Source organism: Takifugu flavidus, chromosome 2 (genome assembly GCF_003711565.1).
Source record: "Takifugu flavidus isolate HTHZ2018 chromosome 2, ASM371156v2, whole genome shotgun sequence".
Classification (NCBI taxonomy): Eukaryota; Metazoa; Chordata; class Actinopteri; order Tetraodontiformes; family Tetraodontidae; genus Takifugu; species Takifugu flavidus.
In genome coordinates this window covers 10255199-10269377 of record NC_079521.1, presented here as the reverse complement: position 1 = coordinate 10269377, position 14179 = coordinate 10255199, and the positions used below count along the sequence as shown (strand labels likewise).

The 14179-nt window shown below is 43.0% G+C and overlaps 2 protein-coding genes and 1 long non-coding RNA gene across 6 annotated transcripts; 2 read left to right on the top strand and 1 right to left on the bottom strand.

Annotated features, from left to right (window-relative positions):
- LOC130518916 (myoblast determination protein 1 homolog) lies at positions 1-1932 on the top strand. Its single transcript, XM_057021854.1, has 3 exons — positions 1-778; positions 1133-1208; positions 1553-1932. The coding sequence occupies exons 1-3, from the start codon at positions 230-232 to the stop codon at positions 1717-1719; spliced, it is 792 nt and encodes a 263-aa protein (XP_056877834.1). The 5' UTR covers positions 1-229; the 3' UTR covers positions 1720-1932.
- Positions 1933-2783: 851 nt separating this feature from the next.
- On the bottom strand, positions 2784-12305 carry LOC130518867 (troponin T, fast skeletal muscle-like). 4 transcript variants are annotated; one of them, XM_057021761.1, is made up of 15 exons: positions 11984-12305; positions 9411-9450; positions 9322-9335; positions 7966-8142; positions 6207-6224; positions 5976-5996; positions 5386-5404; positions 5266-5311; positions 5008-5124; positions 4762-4839; positions 3941-4054; positions 3744-3853; positions 3493-3583; positions 3371-3411; positions 2784-3030 (listed from the first exon to the last, which is right to left on the bottom strand). In XM_057021761.1, exons 2-15 carry the CDS (start codon positions 9428-9430, stop codon positions 2994-2996), a joined length of 903 nt encoding a protein of 300 aa, XP_056877741.1. In that variant the 5' UTR covers positions 9431-9450; positions 11984-12305; the 3' UTR covers positions 2784-2993. The 4 variants fall into 4 exon arrangements, with proteins under 4 accessions (XP_056877741.1, XP_056877748.1, XP_056877756.1 ...); XM_057021768.1 differs by lacking the exon at positions 5976-5996 and having other exon boundaries at positions 11984-12302; XM_057021776.1 differs by lacking the exons at positions 5976-5996; positions 6207-6224 and having other exon boundaries at positions 11984-12292.
- A 316-nt stretch (positions 12306-12621) lies between these two features.
- Positions 12622-13950, top strand: LOC130519068 (uncharacterized). Its single transcript, XR_008948215.1, has 2 exons — positions 12622-13188; positions 13679-13950. It is a non-coding gene; the product is annotated as an uncharacterized LOC130519068 (long non-coding RNA).
- Positions 13951-14179: the final 229 nt, after the last annotated feature.

The window sequence follows — 14179 nt, the reverse complement described above, 5'->3', positions numbered from 1 at the left end:
TAAAGCTTGAGAGGAGCTGCAGTTTCACAGACTGTCCCTTTAAAAGCTCCCCCAACACTTTTAAAATTTCCTTCTGATCAGCTGAAACGTCACATTTCCGAGTTTTAGAACTTTTGTTCTTATTGTTGTCCTCTTTGTAAAAACTGACTGGCAGGAGTTTCTGGACGTGCTACAAGCACAGGAAGTTTCCAGGGACCTCACCTCCTCTTCCACACCCCTTCTTCATCCAATGGATCTGTCCGAGCTGGTTTTCCCTCTCTCGGCCGACGACCTCTACGATGACCCCTGCTTCAGCAGTGGGGACCTGAACTTCTTCGATGACCTGGACTCTCGCCTACTGCTGAAACCAGAAGGCCACCAGCACCTCCATCACCACGTCCCCAGTGCAGAGGAGGAGCTGGAGGAGGAGACGGTGGTGGAAGAGCACGTGAGGGCACCGGGGGGCCTCCACCAGGCCGGCCGATGCCTGCTCTGGGCCTGCAAAGCCTGTAAAAGGAAGACGACCCACGCGGACCGGCGGAAGGCGGCGACCATGCGGGAGCGGCGACGACTGAGCAAAGTCAACGACGCCTTTGAGACGCTAAAGCGCTGCACCGCCTCCAACCCCAACCAGAGGCTCGCCAAGGTGGAGATCCTGCGCAACGCCATCAGCTACATCGAGTCCCTGCAGGCCCTGCTGAGGACTTCGGGTCAAGACCAGAGCTTCTACCCACCGCTGGAGCCCTACGGTGCAGATTCAGAGGCCTCCAGTCCACAATCCAACTGCTCGGATGGCGCGGTGAGTCCGGGAACAGCTGAGCTCTCAGAGGGTTGGAATGTGAGGGAGATCTTTATTTTTGGCTGTAGTGATTCAACACAATCTCGATGATGGAGAAACGTAACATATCTGACTGTCAGACCATCAACAGTGACCGATGCTGATGCTTCAGTAACACTGAAGACACGCGTTGAACAGTTATTTAGTGAGAATCTGACGCAACGTGAAATTTAATTCAGTTTGATATGTTTGAGTGTCTAGACCGTAACTTATAAATGAAACGGTTCAGTTTTCAGAGCAATTGATCGTCCCATGTCATCAACGCCATGTTTTTTTCTCCTGATTGTGATCTAAACATTGTTTTATTTCCCTCAGATGGATTATGTTTCTCCGTGTGTGACGTCAAACGCAAAGAACAACAGATCAAGGAAAAACATCCAGACAACAGGCGGTCAGTTTCAGTTTCTCCTCTTATGTAATCGGATGGATTTGTGCCGTAAAAACACGCTGATGCTGGAATATTTGATAAATTTATTAGAGGTGAAATTGAAGCTGATACTTAAAACTGAAATTTAACAAAATCTTAACAAAAGTTTAACTTAAAAAATGATTAACTTGAGTATTTGAATGAAAATGGCCAATTTGCTAATCATTATTTTAATCCTGTCGGATCTGTCACTAATGATCAGTAAAAAACATCATTTAGTTTAAAACAAATTTTATTAGCAATAAACTTTAAAATAAATCCCAAAACTGTTATTTTAAATGTCTAAATTTCTCCCTTTTTCATATCAGATTCCAGCAGTAAACAGTGTCTGGTTTCCAGTTTGGAATGTCTGTCCAGCATCGTGGAGCGGATCAGCACGGACCCGACAGTGGTGGCCCCTGTGGGGGACAGCGTGGTTCCAAGGGGACCCGGATCACCTCAGAGCAGCCCTGCAGGGATCTACGAGCCGCTCTGAACTGACTTTTTCCATAAGAACTGATAAAAGATGGAGCCCGAGTCCAGCTTCCTCACAGAGACGATAACCGAGGACCATTTTCTACACCAAAAAAGAACAAACTGTCTCGTGGGTGCACGCAGACGCAAAGGATGCTGGGATTGTTGTGCTATGTGTTTGTATTTAATGAGTGAATGCTATTTTAATAAATGAATATTTATATCATGACCTGAATTCAAACCTGCGATTTATCATTACTTTATCATTCATTTTCAGTTTAATCTGAAACGATCAGGTTTACAGTGTTCAGATGACGCACAGTTACCGTACTTTGGTTGAAACACGACTCTGCTATAATATGTTGACGTTTGACCCCGTTGCCCCAGTCCTGCGCACAGGATTGTGGGTAGGAATAACCCTGTGGTTGGGTTTAACAGGTGCGGGAGGGGGGTGGGAATACCGGCATGGAATATTTTGGGAAGGACGCGTCAGCAAATGAGCGTTTTAAATCCACAAGCTCCATTTGTAACGTCTCGTTGCGTTTTACAAAATCAAATAATGAGTTTAAGGGAAACAAACTGAGCTGGAGGTTGCAAAAACAGCTTATGGAAAATTACGTGACTTCATCTGTCCGCTTTAGATCGGTAAAAAATAAACAAGAACGCTTTTCGAAATAGCAAACCATCTAAAATAAAACTGTCAAGCGACATCAAAAGCATATTCCATTAAACATCTCTAAATAACTCATCAGTGAAGCGCCTGGAGCTTGATTAACTCGTCATTTGACTGACTTTGTGGAAATAATGGATCTTTTAAAACAATTGATATCGCAATAATTAATAACAATTAATATGTCTAAAATAACACGACGGGGACACATCAGAGCTGCAGATGAGTATCACCAGTCGTCTTGACTCATCACATATTTACCGTAACATGACGCTGCAAACACCCTGAAATGAAAACCTTAACCCACATAAATCGTTACCACAGGTTTCAAAACAGTGGAACTTATTTTTTTTGTTAAACATTTGTTGATTAAAACTCAAAGATCAAACTGACACACACCGAAGGCTGCACAGATGAATAATTAAGGCGTTTATTTTTTAATCATCAGGTTTTATTACACAAACAGAAGTTGGCCTTTTCCCTTTAAAACCACGTGATTGACGCAGACACAGGCCAGGAGACTGAAGCCGGGGGCCTCTGTCCCGAGGGGGCCAGCGGTCCCTGAACCGCTGCTGTGACAGAGGGGACGCGCCTCCAGTTCGGCGTGATTGTCCCCCGGAGCTTTCTTACTTTCTGCGGCGGGCGGCGGCTCCTTTCTTGCTGCTGCAAAGCGCAAATAGCAACACCACATCTGTCACATCTGTACGATGTCTCTTGGTTAAACCAATTCGAGGCAAACGACCGTGTTTTAGAGATACATCTCCATCTAGTGGTCACTCACGGTTTTACATTTTAAATATAAATAAATATAAAATAAAAAATAAAGCATATACTGTACATATTAAATAAACGATATTAACCATCGTGATTGCCATCGAAATAAACTACATATTCTCTAAACTATGTGAGCTCATTAGCATTCTTTAGCATTTATGTTTTGCTAAGTTACTGTTTCAAATATATGTGCTATTTCTCTGCTTGGTTTTGGTGCAGGCCTACTTACTGTTTCTGCAGCTCATCGATGCGGTTTCTGAGAGAAATCACCTAAAAGTATATATACATATTGCGTTGAATCTTAAAGCTAAATAATCTTAAAGCTAAATAATCTCTTTTCTCCTCGCTGACCTCATATCTTTGTCTTTTGAGCTTCTCGCAGTGGTCGAATTTGATCTCCTCCAGGTTTAAAAGCACCTGCCACAGCTCTTGTGCTGTCTCCCTGGACAAACACAAACCATCAACCAAATCTTAAACCAGCAGTGACAAAGCAACAGTTTACATTAGTGCTGATTAGACTGAGTGAATTTTCACTTTTGCATTAATTCTCCCAAAGTTTACATGCACTTCAGTTGTATCTTCAAGATTTATCGATTTTTTACCTGAGTTTGTCGTCACTTAAGTGTTCAACTTCCAGGGGTTTGACCCTGTCGGCCATAATCTTCTTTTTCTTTTCTCTTTCAGTCATCCTCTTGCCTCTCTTCTGTTCAGCCTAAAGCATATAACCAAAATCATAATTATATTTTTGTGTTTCCACAAACTCGTACCGGGCTGCAAGACAAAACAATTGAAAATTGACCCTCTGCAGGATGCTGCTGTAGCCCGAGCCCATGTTGCTGAGCGCGATCTTCTTCTTGGCTTCATCCTCAGCCTTCCTGTGGGCGTCAGCCTCCTCCTTTCTCAGCCTCTCAGCCTGGAAATGAAAAGTGACAGGTCAGAAAACTTTGTAAGACCTGAATTTGTAACCATTGTTCTTTTGTGACTGCTGATTTCAATGATTTCAGCGGTAAATAATCACTGGTCCTGCCCCCCCAAAACTACGAAATGAAACAATATCTAATTAAAATATGCAGTGCTGTAAATGATTGCAGTGGGTGTGAAAAGATTAGAAAAATAATCATACATAATTTAGATACACAATTGTCAGTTGAAAAGTTAGAATCCACACGTACAGATTAAAAGCGCGAATATGTGTACACGACGTTAAAAGATATTAATATCCAAAGATATTTAAGAAGACAATTTGGGTTATTTGATATAAATAATTAAAAGGCATTTGTTGGGTTTTTTTGTAGTACGTTGAGCGCAGCTCCACTCTGTGCCACACCCACTAGCACAGGACAGAGGCGTGGCAGATTGTGGCGTCTCACGTTTAAATTAACCACAAATATTCTTGACGAAAAAACAGTAAACACTGAAAAAGCCAAATATCAAAGCACATTTTAGATAAATTCATCAAATACAAATACACTTGCAGCATTATATAGGACGCTTGTAGATACATAACAACTCACCTTCCATGATACTCGCCATAATGTGTAAATAACCTAACTTCCAACATAAAACTAAATTGATTTACAACCTGTCCTTTCTGGTTTTACCCGTGCTGGGGAGTCATACCTCACGTCTGGCCTGTCGCTCCTTGTCCTTCTCAGCACGAATCCTCTGCTGTTCGGCTCTTTCAGCCCGACGTTTCTCCTGAAAACCAAACACAGAGATGAATAGAGGAGGTAAAACTGACATGTCTGAACATTTTTGGTGATCAGTTTCCCAACTTTTTTGTTGGGAAAAGTGTAAAATGTGCCCCAAAAGTAAACTGAAAGTAGACCAAGTGAAAGTTGGATTTTATGATGGCTAAAATCTCACAATTCGTTCTTTGAGTGCAATGAGCTCTTCTTCCTCCTTCTTCCGGCACTCAAAGTGAGCATCGATCAGGGACTGCAGCTCAACCAGGTCTTTGTTTTGGCGTTTCTTCTGGATGTCCTGTCACAATGAGACACAGAGATGTTTTTCATGCTAAGGTGGTTCGAGCATCATCATTTCTTCTGCCATTGCACCAGACATGAGGCAGAAAATTCATAAACCACACTTTCATTCATGGTTCGAGGTCGTGATTCAACTTACATCAAAGTCCACTTTCTCACCCTCTGGGATCTTGGGAGCCGATGGCCTGGTGATCAGAAAAGTCAATATAGAGCTGCCAGAAATGTCAAATAACAATCAGAAAACAAATGAAGCCCTCACTTGAACTTTGGCTTTTCTTCTGTTTTCAGCATCCATGAAACAGCACAAAGAATAGAGAAAAGACCGTTAGAGGCTCCAATCGGCGGAGGCCAAATTGACAGAGACTCTGTAGGTTAATTGGGGGAGGGGCAGGGTTTCCACGTGGAAAGGTTTACTTCAGGGGGCTGCAGGATGTGTCACACCTCCACCAAGACTGTTTATGATTCCAGGGTTAACCACTCACTGTAGTGCTGTAAGTACCGACTGTCTGCTGGTTAATTACTGTACATTAGTGTGAAAACCTAAAGGTATAACAGGAGGAGTTTGACTCAGCAGCAGTCGGCGGTGTGATATCAGTTATTCTAATCAACCTAATCATTTTCAGTAAAACTTCATCGCACACTTTTTAAAGCAGGTTTCAGGGTGGAATTGCTGTTAATCCATGTACGAGGAGGAAACTTTCAGTAGGATTTTTAACAGCAAATTACCAATAGTGTGATTAGATTTTTTAAGAAAAATGCTTTTATTTTATGGGACCCTCACACTAAAAACATAAAACGGGAGGGAAATGCAGGCAAAGCGACAGCGACTCGGCAGGAAATACAAACTACCATCTTGATCTCCCTCGTCAGCTGGCAGGGCGCGTTCATGCAAAAAACAAAAGAGAAGAAGCAGAGATGAGCAGGGGGGTCTGCAGCCACGACGCCGCATTTCTCGATTCTGTCTCAGCCCGAGACTTAAAGCTAACGCATGGAAGTCTGCCTCTCCCTCCAGAGAGCAGCGAAACAAACAAAAACACACAGAGAAACCAGGTCAGAGGAAAAGAAATCAGATCAACGTACCTTCCTCTTCATAGGCCTCTGCATGCAGCAAGCGTCCAAAGCAAGAGCAGAACAGAAATCATTAGTGGAAGGACTGGGACGCCTGGTCCTGTCCTTTACGGAGCACAGCTGAGGCAGCACATTTACCAGATTGGGGGGAGTTGTGTTCTACAAAGAGCCGTTGCTGAAGTGCCAGGTCGCATCTGCAACCATTTTCTCACCGCTACCAGCAGAAATGGACGACCAGCTGGCCTTATTTTCCCAATAATGACTTTAAAATAGGCCTGCAGTCAGCATGAGGTCAGTGAGTTTACACTGGAACCTGGGACCTCTGCAGCGACTCCGTGTACGACTTAGTTTGCTTCGATCAGATTGTCAACAACAGCGTTCAACATCGAACAGGATCAATTTTGTTTTCCAATCACAAACGCCCCAATGGAAATGTTTCAGAGCAGTTTGCAGGTCCTGCTACTCTTTGTCTATACACATAGAGAATGAAGCTCAATATGGACTGAAAGAGGCAAAGAAACAGCTTTCACATGACTGAAATTACCCATCATCCTCTCTGGGACGGCATATAGGTTTGACTCCAATTCAGACATGCAAGATGCAGCCAAAAATGATAAAACCATGGACGGTTGGGGATGACAGTGAATAATTTCTTCATGTAAAAGGCAGCAGCATTTTCTTCTTTTCCCTTTCGACATTTATATGCAGCACATATAATGTACATATATATATACATACATACAGATACAGCGATAATGCTGGAAACACTGTGTTGTGGTTGATGTCCGCTAACACCGGGTGATGTGACTAACTATGGTGCCACACGCAGGCGGTGTCATGCCATCCAGAAAACACGTGTGATTGTTGATTCACAGCAAAATCTACCGGATGCCTGACGATCAGGAAGTGTGCGGAATGATCCCGTAGGGGATTATCCGGTGGTCGAGCGTGAGTGTGAACCAGGAATTCTCTGCAGCGTAGGATCAGCAGATAACATCAAGATGGGGTTAATTCTGCAGTCCTGATCTTAATCTTGATCTCCAGGATGATGTGAGGTCAGACTCACCTCTCCTCACAGTTCAGATCAGCTCCTCTCAAACAGTTTTCAACTTTTGCTTTTATTTAACTTTGATGGGGACATAAGAGGAGACCTTTATTCTAAAAATTGACTATTTTTTCCATTTTGAAGAACTTGTGTGAGATTAAGGCATGTAACAATCAGCATAAATGTACTTTCAGTGTGAGGTGATCTTGAAATAAGTCTTATACTCGAGATATGTGCATTTATATTTATATATCATGTCCTAATAATAATAATAATTTGATGTTATTAATATGGGATTTGTAGCTCTGTTCAATTTGCCTTCAATCTAAATTTTGTGGAAATAAAATGAAAAGATAAATTATACAGGACTGGGAAAACTAACACGATAGATTCATTTAAAAGAGCCCCTTTTTACTTGGATATCTACTAATGTTTGAAATGGGAATTTAAATCTTATTTTACATTTGATATATGTATTTTCTAGATTCATTTTATGTTTGTGTTTTTAAGCCAACAGACCCAATTATACATCAATTTTTGGACCGTATTCAATGACTCAGCCAGTCATCCGAATAACCTGAATTGGAGGCAGTTAGAGAGTACGAGAACTTTACAGATTGTTCAGTGCTGTAAACGCCAGCGGTCTGGCTGGTTGGATGTTGATGTCTATCTCTGCCTTGGGAGGACCTGCAGAAGAAAGGTGAACGGACTGGCCGTGCCACCTACCTTCCTCCTCATGAACCACCGGCCGCACCGGCTCTGGTTCTGGCTCTGGCTCAGGTTCTGGTTCTGGCTCTGCTTCTGGTTCTGCTTCTGGCTCTGGTTCAGGCTCTACCTCTGGCTCTGCTTCTACCTGGGACTCCGCCTCAGGGGCTACTTCTACTTCTACTACCTCCTCCTGGTCTACGGGCACGCGTCATGCACCAAACCGCCGTGTGTGTTGGAGAAGGCCGTTAATGAAGACCACAGACATGACAGAGCCATTAGAAACCAAAAGTGAGAGACATTACTTTAGAATGAGTGGATGGATGGGTGAGCGATGGACAGAGCTGCTGGAGAGAGAAAAAAAACACATGATGGTGAGAGGAAGTCAGTTGACCTTTCATTCAGAACCCATGTTGAAACTTTAAGGTGGAAAACTACTGGAAGAGCAGGTGTTCTGTATCAGTGTTGTGCAGGCCGATCTCAGGTGTCCTGCAAAATCTTTGGTGCAAACAAACAAACAAGTCTTACGCAACTAAGGCAACAAACCCATGCATTAAAGAGGAAATGATGTTGGAACAGGTGTCATAAAAGGGACCTTAAATGTATGATGTGTTTGCTCTTTATTTCAGGGATGTTTTGCCGTGTGGTGTGTGCCGTGCTAGTTTACCACCTTAACTGTTCCAAATGGCCATTGTTTGAATGAGGTCAATGACGGTGGCACTGATGTGACGACAGTATACAAGTTTCACATGCAGAGAGAATAAACCTTTTTTCTCAATCATGTGATTAAAACTATCACTCAGATAAACTCACTCTTAACCTGGAGGAGTTTGACACACATGTACGCATCTTTTTTTTTAAAGAAACCCCCTCTGATGAAACTGGCGTAACAAGGGGATGAGCATTTATCCTAGCTCGTGAGCGCACGTCAGTGTCAAACAGTTCAAATTAAGAGTGATATCAGGCGGCTGGCAAACTAATGCATAGGAGAAAAGTCCGAAATATCAAATATCGGACCGGTTCAGTTGCCTTTACCTTCTTCCTCTTTGTGTTTGGGGAGAAAAAAAACAAGGCATAAGGACCATGACACAAATTGTATAGTGGAATTTAGAAATATAACTAACAGTAACACATCAGGCAAAAACAAAAAAACAGGTTGATCATAATGAAAAGACATACAAAGAAAACAGCTAGTTTCTTTTATTTGGTTGTCCTTTTTGTTCTTGTGTAAAAGCAAATGCATGCTAGGGTAACTAGGAATACATTTCATGATGCCAAATGTGTAATTGTTCATTTGACTCACTGGCGAGCTACTGCGGGTCAGGATTTATGCCATTTCATATCAAAATGAAAAGGAAACGCATGTCTGTCACTTACCCTCGAGATGATCCCTGAAATGTGAAAGATAAAACAATGAGTCAAACATAAGCTGATGAAATGATATGAAACAGGCGGGATTCACTTACACTTCCTCGGTGTCAGACATGGTGACAGCGGACTTTGTGCCTGATGGAAAAGATAAAGAGGAGGATGAGCTGGTGGGACTGAAACAACAGCAGCAAGACCCTGCGGGATCCCGCCGTTTTATCCCTGCAGAGACAGCTGCCCTGCTGCAGAAATACCCAACGCACCACACACCCCCATGAAGCCAAGCTTAGCATTGCGTTCAGCCTGGAATCAGCGAGCCAGCCTGGGCCTTGTTATAGTAATTCTATAAATACTCAACATGTTATCTTAATGTATCGCTATACCAATTAATCCGGCGACGACGGCCACACGTGTCGGTGCCAGTGTTGTCTGCGTTGTTGTGCGGAGGAGATTTGCTCATTGCGTGTTTGCATTTGAGCTCCAAAGTTGGCAAAGTCTTCACACATTGTGGGAGTCTGTTGAAAAGTGTATCTGTACAGGTTTACACACACAAGCCACAGTGTCCTGGATGAATGCAACACCTTGTCCAGAACTGTTTCCTCAGCTGGTGTGAGGTGTTATATTCTTTCATCCCTGATCATCGGGGCTTGATTCATGTTCCATTTTTGGTTTAATTAACAGTGAATTACATAGAAGGTTGATCTGCGGATAAATCAATAAGAAAACTAAACACAGCGTTTGAGCCATCATGAGCCAAAACACCATGTGGAGGTTTCGCAACACTTGGCGACCGCAAACGAGATCATTCTGGTTCAGGATTTGTTCAGTTTGCAGAACCGTAGCTGAGTCAATGTGTTCCAAACTAATTATAATACTGAGCAATGGAAACTCAGGAGCAGAACCTCCAGTTCCCGTCCTCATGGTTTCCATGGAGACATGGCAGGCTGCTTATTTGAAATGAGTGGACGTCTATGTTGGATGATTTAGAATCAGAGTTTACAGGGGAAACATGCAGGGGCAAGATGGTCCAACTGCTTCGATAATGACGAACATCGGTGCAGGAAAAAATAGGGAAAAAGTCTCCGTATGCCAAACAGGAATAAAACTCAATTATGAGTTATTTTTCTTCCATTTTTGAACAGCTAACCCATCCACCAAAGCGATGGCTCCGCCCACCCTTAGCCAGGTTCTGCTGGAGGCTTCAGCCATCCAAAGGGTAAATGGTGGCTGTGGACATTTCTGTTGACCTTATGAACAACAGGTGTCCACTCATGCTGCTGCTTTTAAAGGCTGTATGGTGGAAGTTAATTTTACCTTTTTTTTTTTTAAAGATTCGAGTTTTTTTAAGAAAGGAGTTTGCTGCAGACTGTCTATCTTAACTCACAGAAACCTTTTGATCTCCTTGTGCTGGTCAGAATTCCACACTGGCTTTCACACTTCATAAAAGGTACCAAAGACCTGACTCATAATTGATGTTAAATACTCGTCAGATGGTCTGACAGGCGTCTTTGAGCTCAGCTCTTCTTCCAACATCACTCCGGCCCAGAGGCTCGGTGGAGCCGCTGTGTTAGCACAAATGTGGGATCTCTGCTCACACTATAATTCAAAGATCTGATTTAATGTATTTAAAATGTCTTTGGATGACTCCTTCGTACTTAACAGTGGTCACAGCTGCAGAGGACTTGGGGGATTAGTTTTGGCTCATATTTCCACCCATCAGCTGAGGAACGGTGTTGAAATAGCCGCTTTAATCCCCAGCTGGGTCCGACGGGAGGATCCTCCACACTCAGGCGGCCAATCATCAGCTTCCAGAGTGAAACAGGGCTTTGATGGACCCTCAGCTGACAGTGGCCTCGCCTCTGGGCTTCCAGGTTTTACACGGCACATACCAACACTTCAGCGCGCTGTATATTTAGTGGACTTCATTACTTGTGCATGAGCACACCGAATGCTGCACAGTGTTTCAGGGTCTTCCTGAAACCAACACGCTGTGCTGAAGGACGGGCGGGAACATCCTGCTTCACAGGTTCACTCAGGAGCAAGAAGGGAATTGTTTAAAAGTGTGGCTCAGACGCTGTTTTACTCCGGACAGCATCGTCCCTATCAGCTGACTCCTTAAGCGTCTTCATGTTTTTCAGATCAAATAGCTGCATATATGTGTGTGTGTGTAGCACTGACAAATAGTCCCATGGCAGAAATGTGTCATATTCCATTAATCTCTTCAATCTAATCACCAATCTTTAGTCACTCTTCTATTGTTCTGACTGGTAACAACCACCAATCCATCAGGTATTTGAATAATACAACTACAAAGGTAGTAAAGCCTAAAATTACATTTAAATTTGACCTTAACGTCAGATCATCTTCTAAAGCCGGTTGTAAATCTTCCCTATAAAACAGATTATTATTCATATAACAGGAAGCTACAGGTAAAAATGTAGGAGTCCACATTCAACTAATGTCAAATATTGAAATCAGCGTAAGATTCAGACCCACAGGAGAGACGGTCAGAGGAAACCAGACTCCTTCAAACATCCCAAACATAAACGACACACGCCTGACATGTGGTGCAACATGTCGGCACCTCCTTTACAGTCGAAGCCTGCAGAATATCTTCTCCACACTGACACTCCTGCCGCACGCAAGCACTGTCGGCCAGCACTGCTCTTACCTCAGAATGAGAGAAGCTCCTCCAGCGATGAGGATGAAGGTCTGTCAGACTCTGCAGGCACCACACAGAGAATAAAACCTGGTGTTAAAGTGATACTTGAGCTCATCAGGTCCTTATTGGCTGTGGGATGAGAGCCTGGCATGTGTGTGTGTAGTATTGTATATTCTTGTGTGCAAGGGATGGATAGAGGAGGGGTTTGTGTGTGTGTGTGTGTGTGTGTGTGTGTGTGTGTGTGTGTGTGTGTGTGTGTGTGTTTGTCAGCCGTGACCCTAGAGAAGGAGATGGATGAAATACTGTGGATGGAATAGGAGGGTTCAGGTTCTGGAAAGGAGCAGCTGAGAAGCTTCTGATGCTAAATTTACAGTAATAGAAGGCTGCTGGTTCCACGTCAACCTGGCATCTAGACAATGGAGGCGAAAGTGTGTCTATGTGTAAATGTGTATATGTGTGTGTGTCTGTGTGAGATAGAGAGAGAAAGAGAGAGAGACACCGTCAGTTAAAGGCAAAGGTACAGAGTGAGAACATACCCAACTATAACTGCCAAAAAGTGATAGATTCATTAAAGTACAGTAGAAATTAGTAGAATATGGATGAAGCCCAGCAGAGGAAATGTATTTTCCTCATCACCCCAACCTGCATGTGGTTGGGGTGATGTTATCATCAAGTGGATGGCTCTAAGTACAACAGTTTTTACTTGGTGCTACGGTCTCGACATGCCCCCGTCACCTCTTAAGTGAGAACAAACACAAACCGGATCTGAAGGTAAGATTCTTACACAGTCAAAATTGAGAAAGTGTTTAAACAATTCCTTCGACAATCACAATCAAGAAATGAAAAAATGCCCCTCAAGGCTTGTCCAGCACACGGTTCAAAAAAGGACATCCATGATGGTCTGGGGTCAGTTATGGCGAGGACAACTTCAACGCCACATGGTAGACATTTTAGGGCTTTTAGGTGATGTATTTTTTATTGCAGAGCATGAATGTTACAGTTCCTTTTACCAGGTTCCTACAGGAACTCTACAGGGGTAAAAATTCAAATGCAGTGTGTTTTCATGCAGAGAAGGCAGAGATATCATGAATTGATCTCCTTATCCTAACCCCGACCCATCCGAGGCTGAGCTTGTGCTGGAGCTGCTGCACAAGCAACCATCAATCACCAGCTGAAGGAATCTCAGCTGTCACTCACGACGTTTCGTCACTCCAGTAATTATAAATTCAGTTTCTATTTACTACCTCTCAGTCGATGCTTTTGCTGTGTTCGTTTGTTAGATTTGTTCGAGTCTGATCTCAGCTGCATTAAGGTATTAACAGGCTCTTTTACCCACAGTGGGTGAAGGATTTGTCTAGATCTTTCACGTGACACAATCATGACGTTTTTAAATTTGTGCACTTTATTCTCTGTTTGAGGCCGAAGTAGAGGACTAATCCCGGCCATGGCTGCAGCTGTGGGGAGCTTTTACTTTGTTGCTAACAGATTATGAGAGGTGGTAATGGTGTGTATTATCTAACTTTTATTAGCACATAAATTCCATAACTCATGATTGAAGTCACTGGGATGTAAATAGAGCAGACTGGAAAGCTACAACCCACAAAAACCCCATAAAATCCTTCTAAAATAGGTGGGATTGATAGAATAATGTAGATTCTAATACATTTATATGGCTTCTGTCATATTCAAAATTGTGCTTTACAGACATCCAGAACTCGAGGAAGCAACAGTGGTGGGAAAACCTCCCTAACAACAGCAAGAGACCTTGAACGGGACATCATTCTGATGGCGGGCTGGGTAGAAGAAGAGCAGGGCCTAAATGATACAAAGGAATAGTTGTATCCATCTCTCCTCTTTCTATATGTTTAAAAAACCCTTTGCTGAATGTTTATTTGGTTGTGGTTTTTCTGTCCTCTTGTTTATTGATGGTAATGTGAGGCTCTGAATAAAAAGTCAAAAATCCTTTACAGAAACCATTCAGTGATGTGGAGATTGTGGTTATTTTTGTTACAGCAGGACACGATGATGTCATCCTGGGAAGAACATTCCGACCCCATTGAAAACAGGTAAACAGATGTCTGACAAACTGAAGCTCAGGATTAAAATGCTGGCACTGGTGAGCAGATTTCACAGCCAGGTCCTTCATAAAAACCTCAAGGCTCCACATTACTCCATGGGGGAGAGTCTTTATGCTTTGATGTCCGT

Coding starts and splice junctions, on each gene's coding strand:
- LOC130518867 (XM_057021761.1), bottom strand. CDS start 9,430: ATGTCTGACACCGAGGAAGT. Junction 5,125..5,265: donor GTGAGAAAGTGGACTTTGAT/GTAAGTTGAATC, acceptor TCATTGTGACAG/GACATCCAGAAGAAACGCCA. Junction 3,412..3,492: donor TCAAAAGACAAAGATATGAG/GTCAGCGAGGAG, acceptor ATATACTTTTAG/GTGATTTCTCTCAGAAACCG.
- LOC130518916 (XM_057021854.1), top strand. CDS start 230: ATGGATCTGTCCGAGCTGGTTTTCCCTCTCTCGGCCGACGACCTCTAC. Junction 779..1,132: donor CCAACTGCTCGGATGGCGCG/GTGAGTCCGGGA, acceptor TATTTCCCTCAG/ATGGATTATGTTTCTCCGTG. Junction 1,209..1,552: donor AAACATCCAGACAACAGGCG/GTCAGTTTCAGT, acceptor TTTTCATATCAG/ATTCCAGCAGTAAACAGTGT.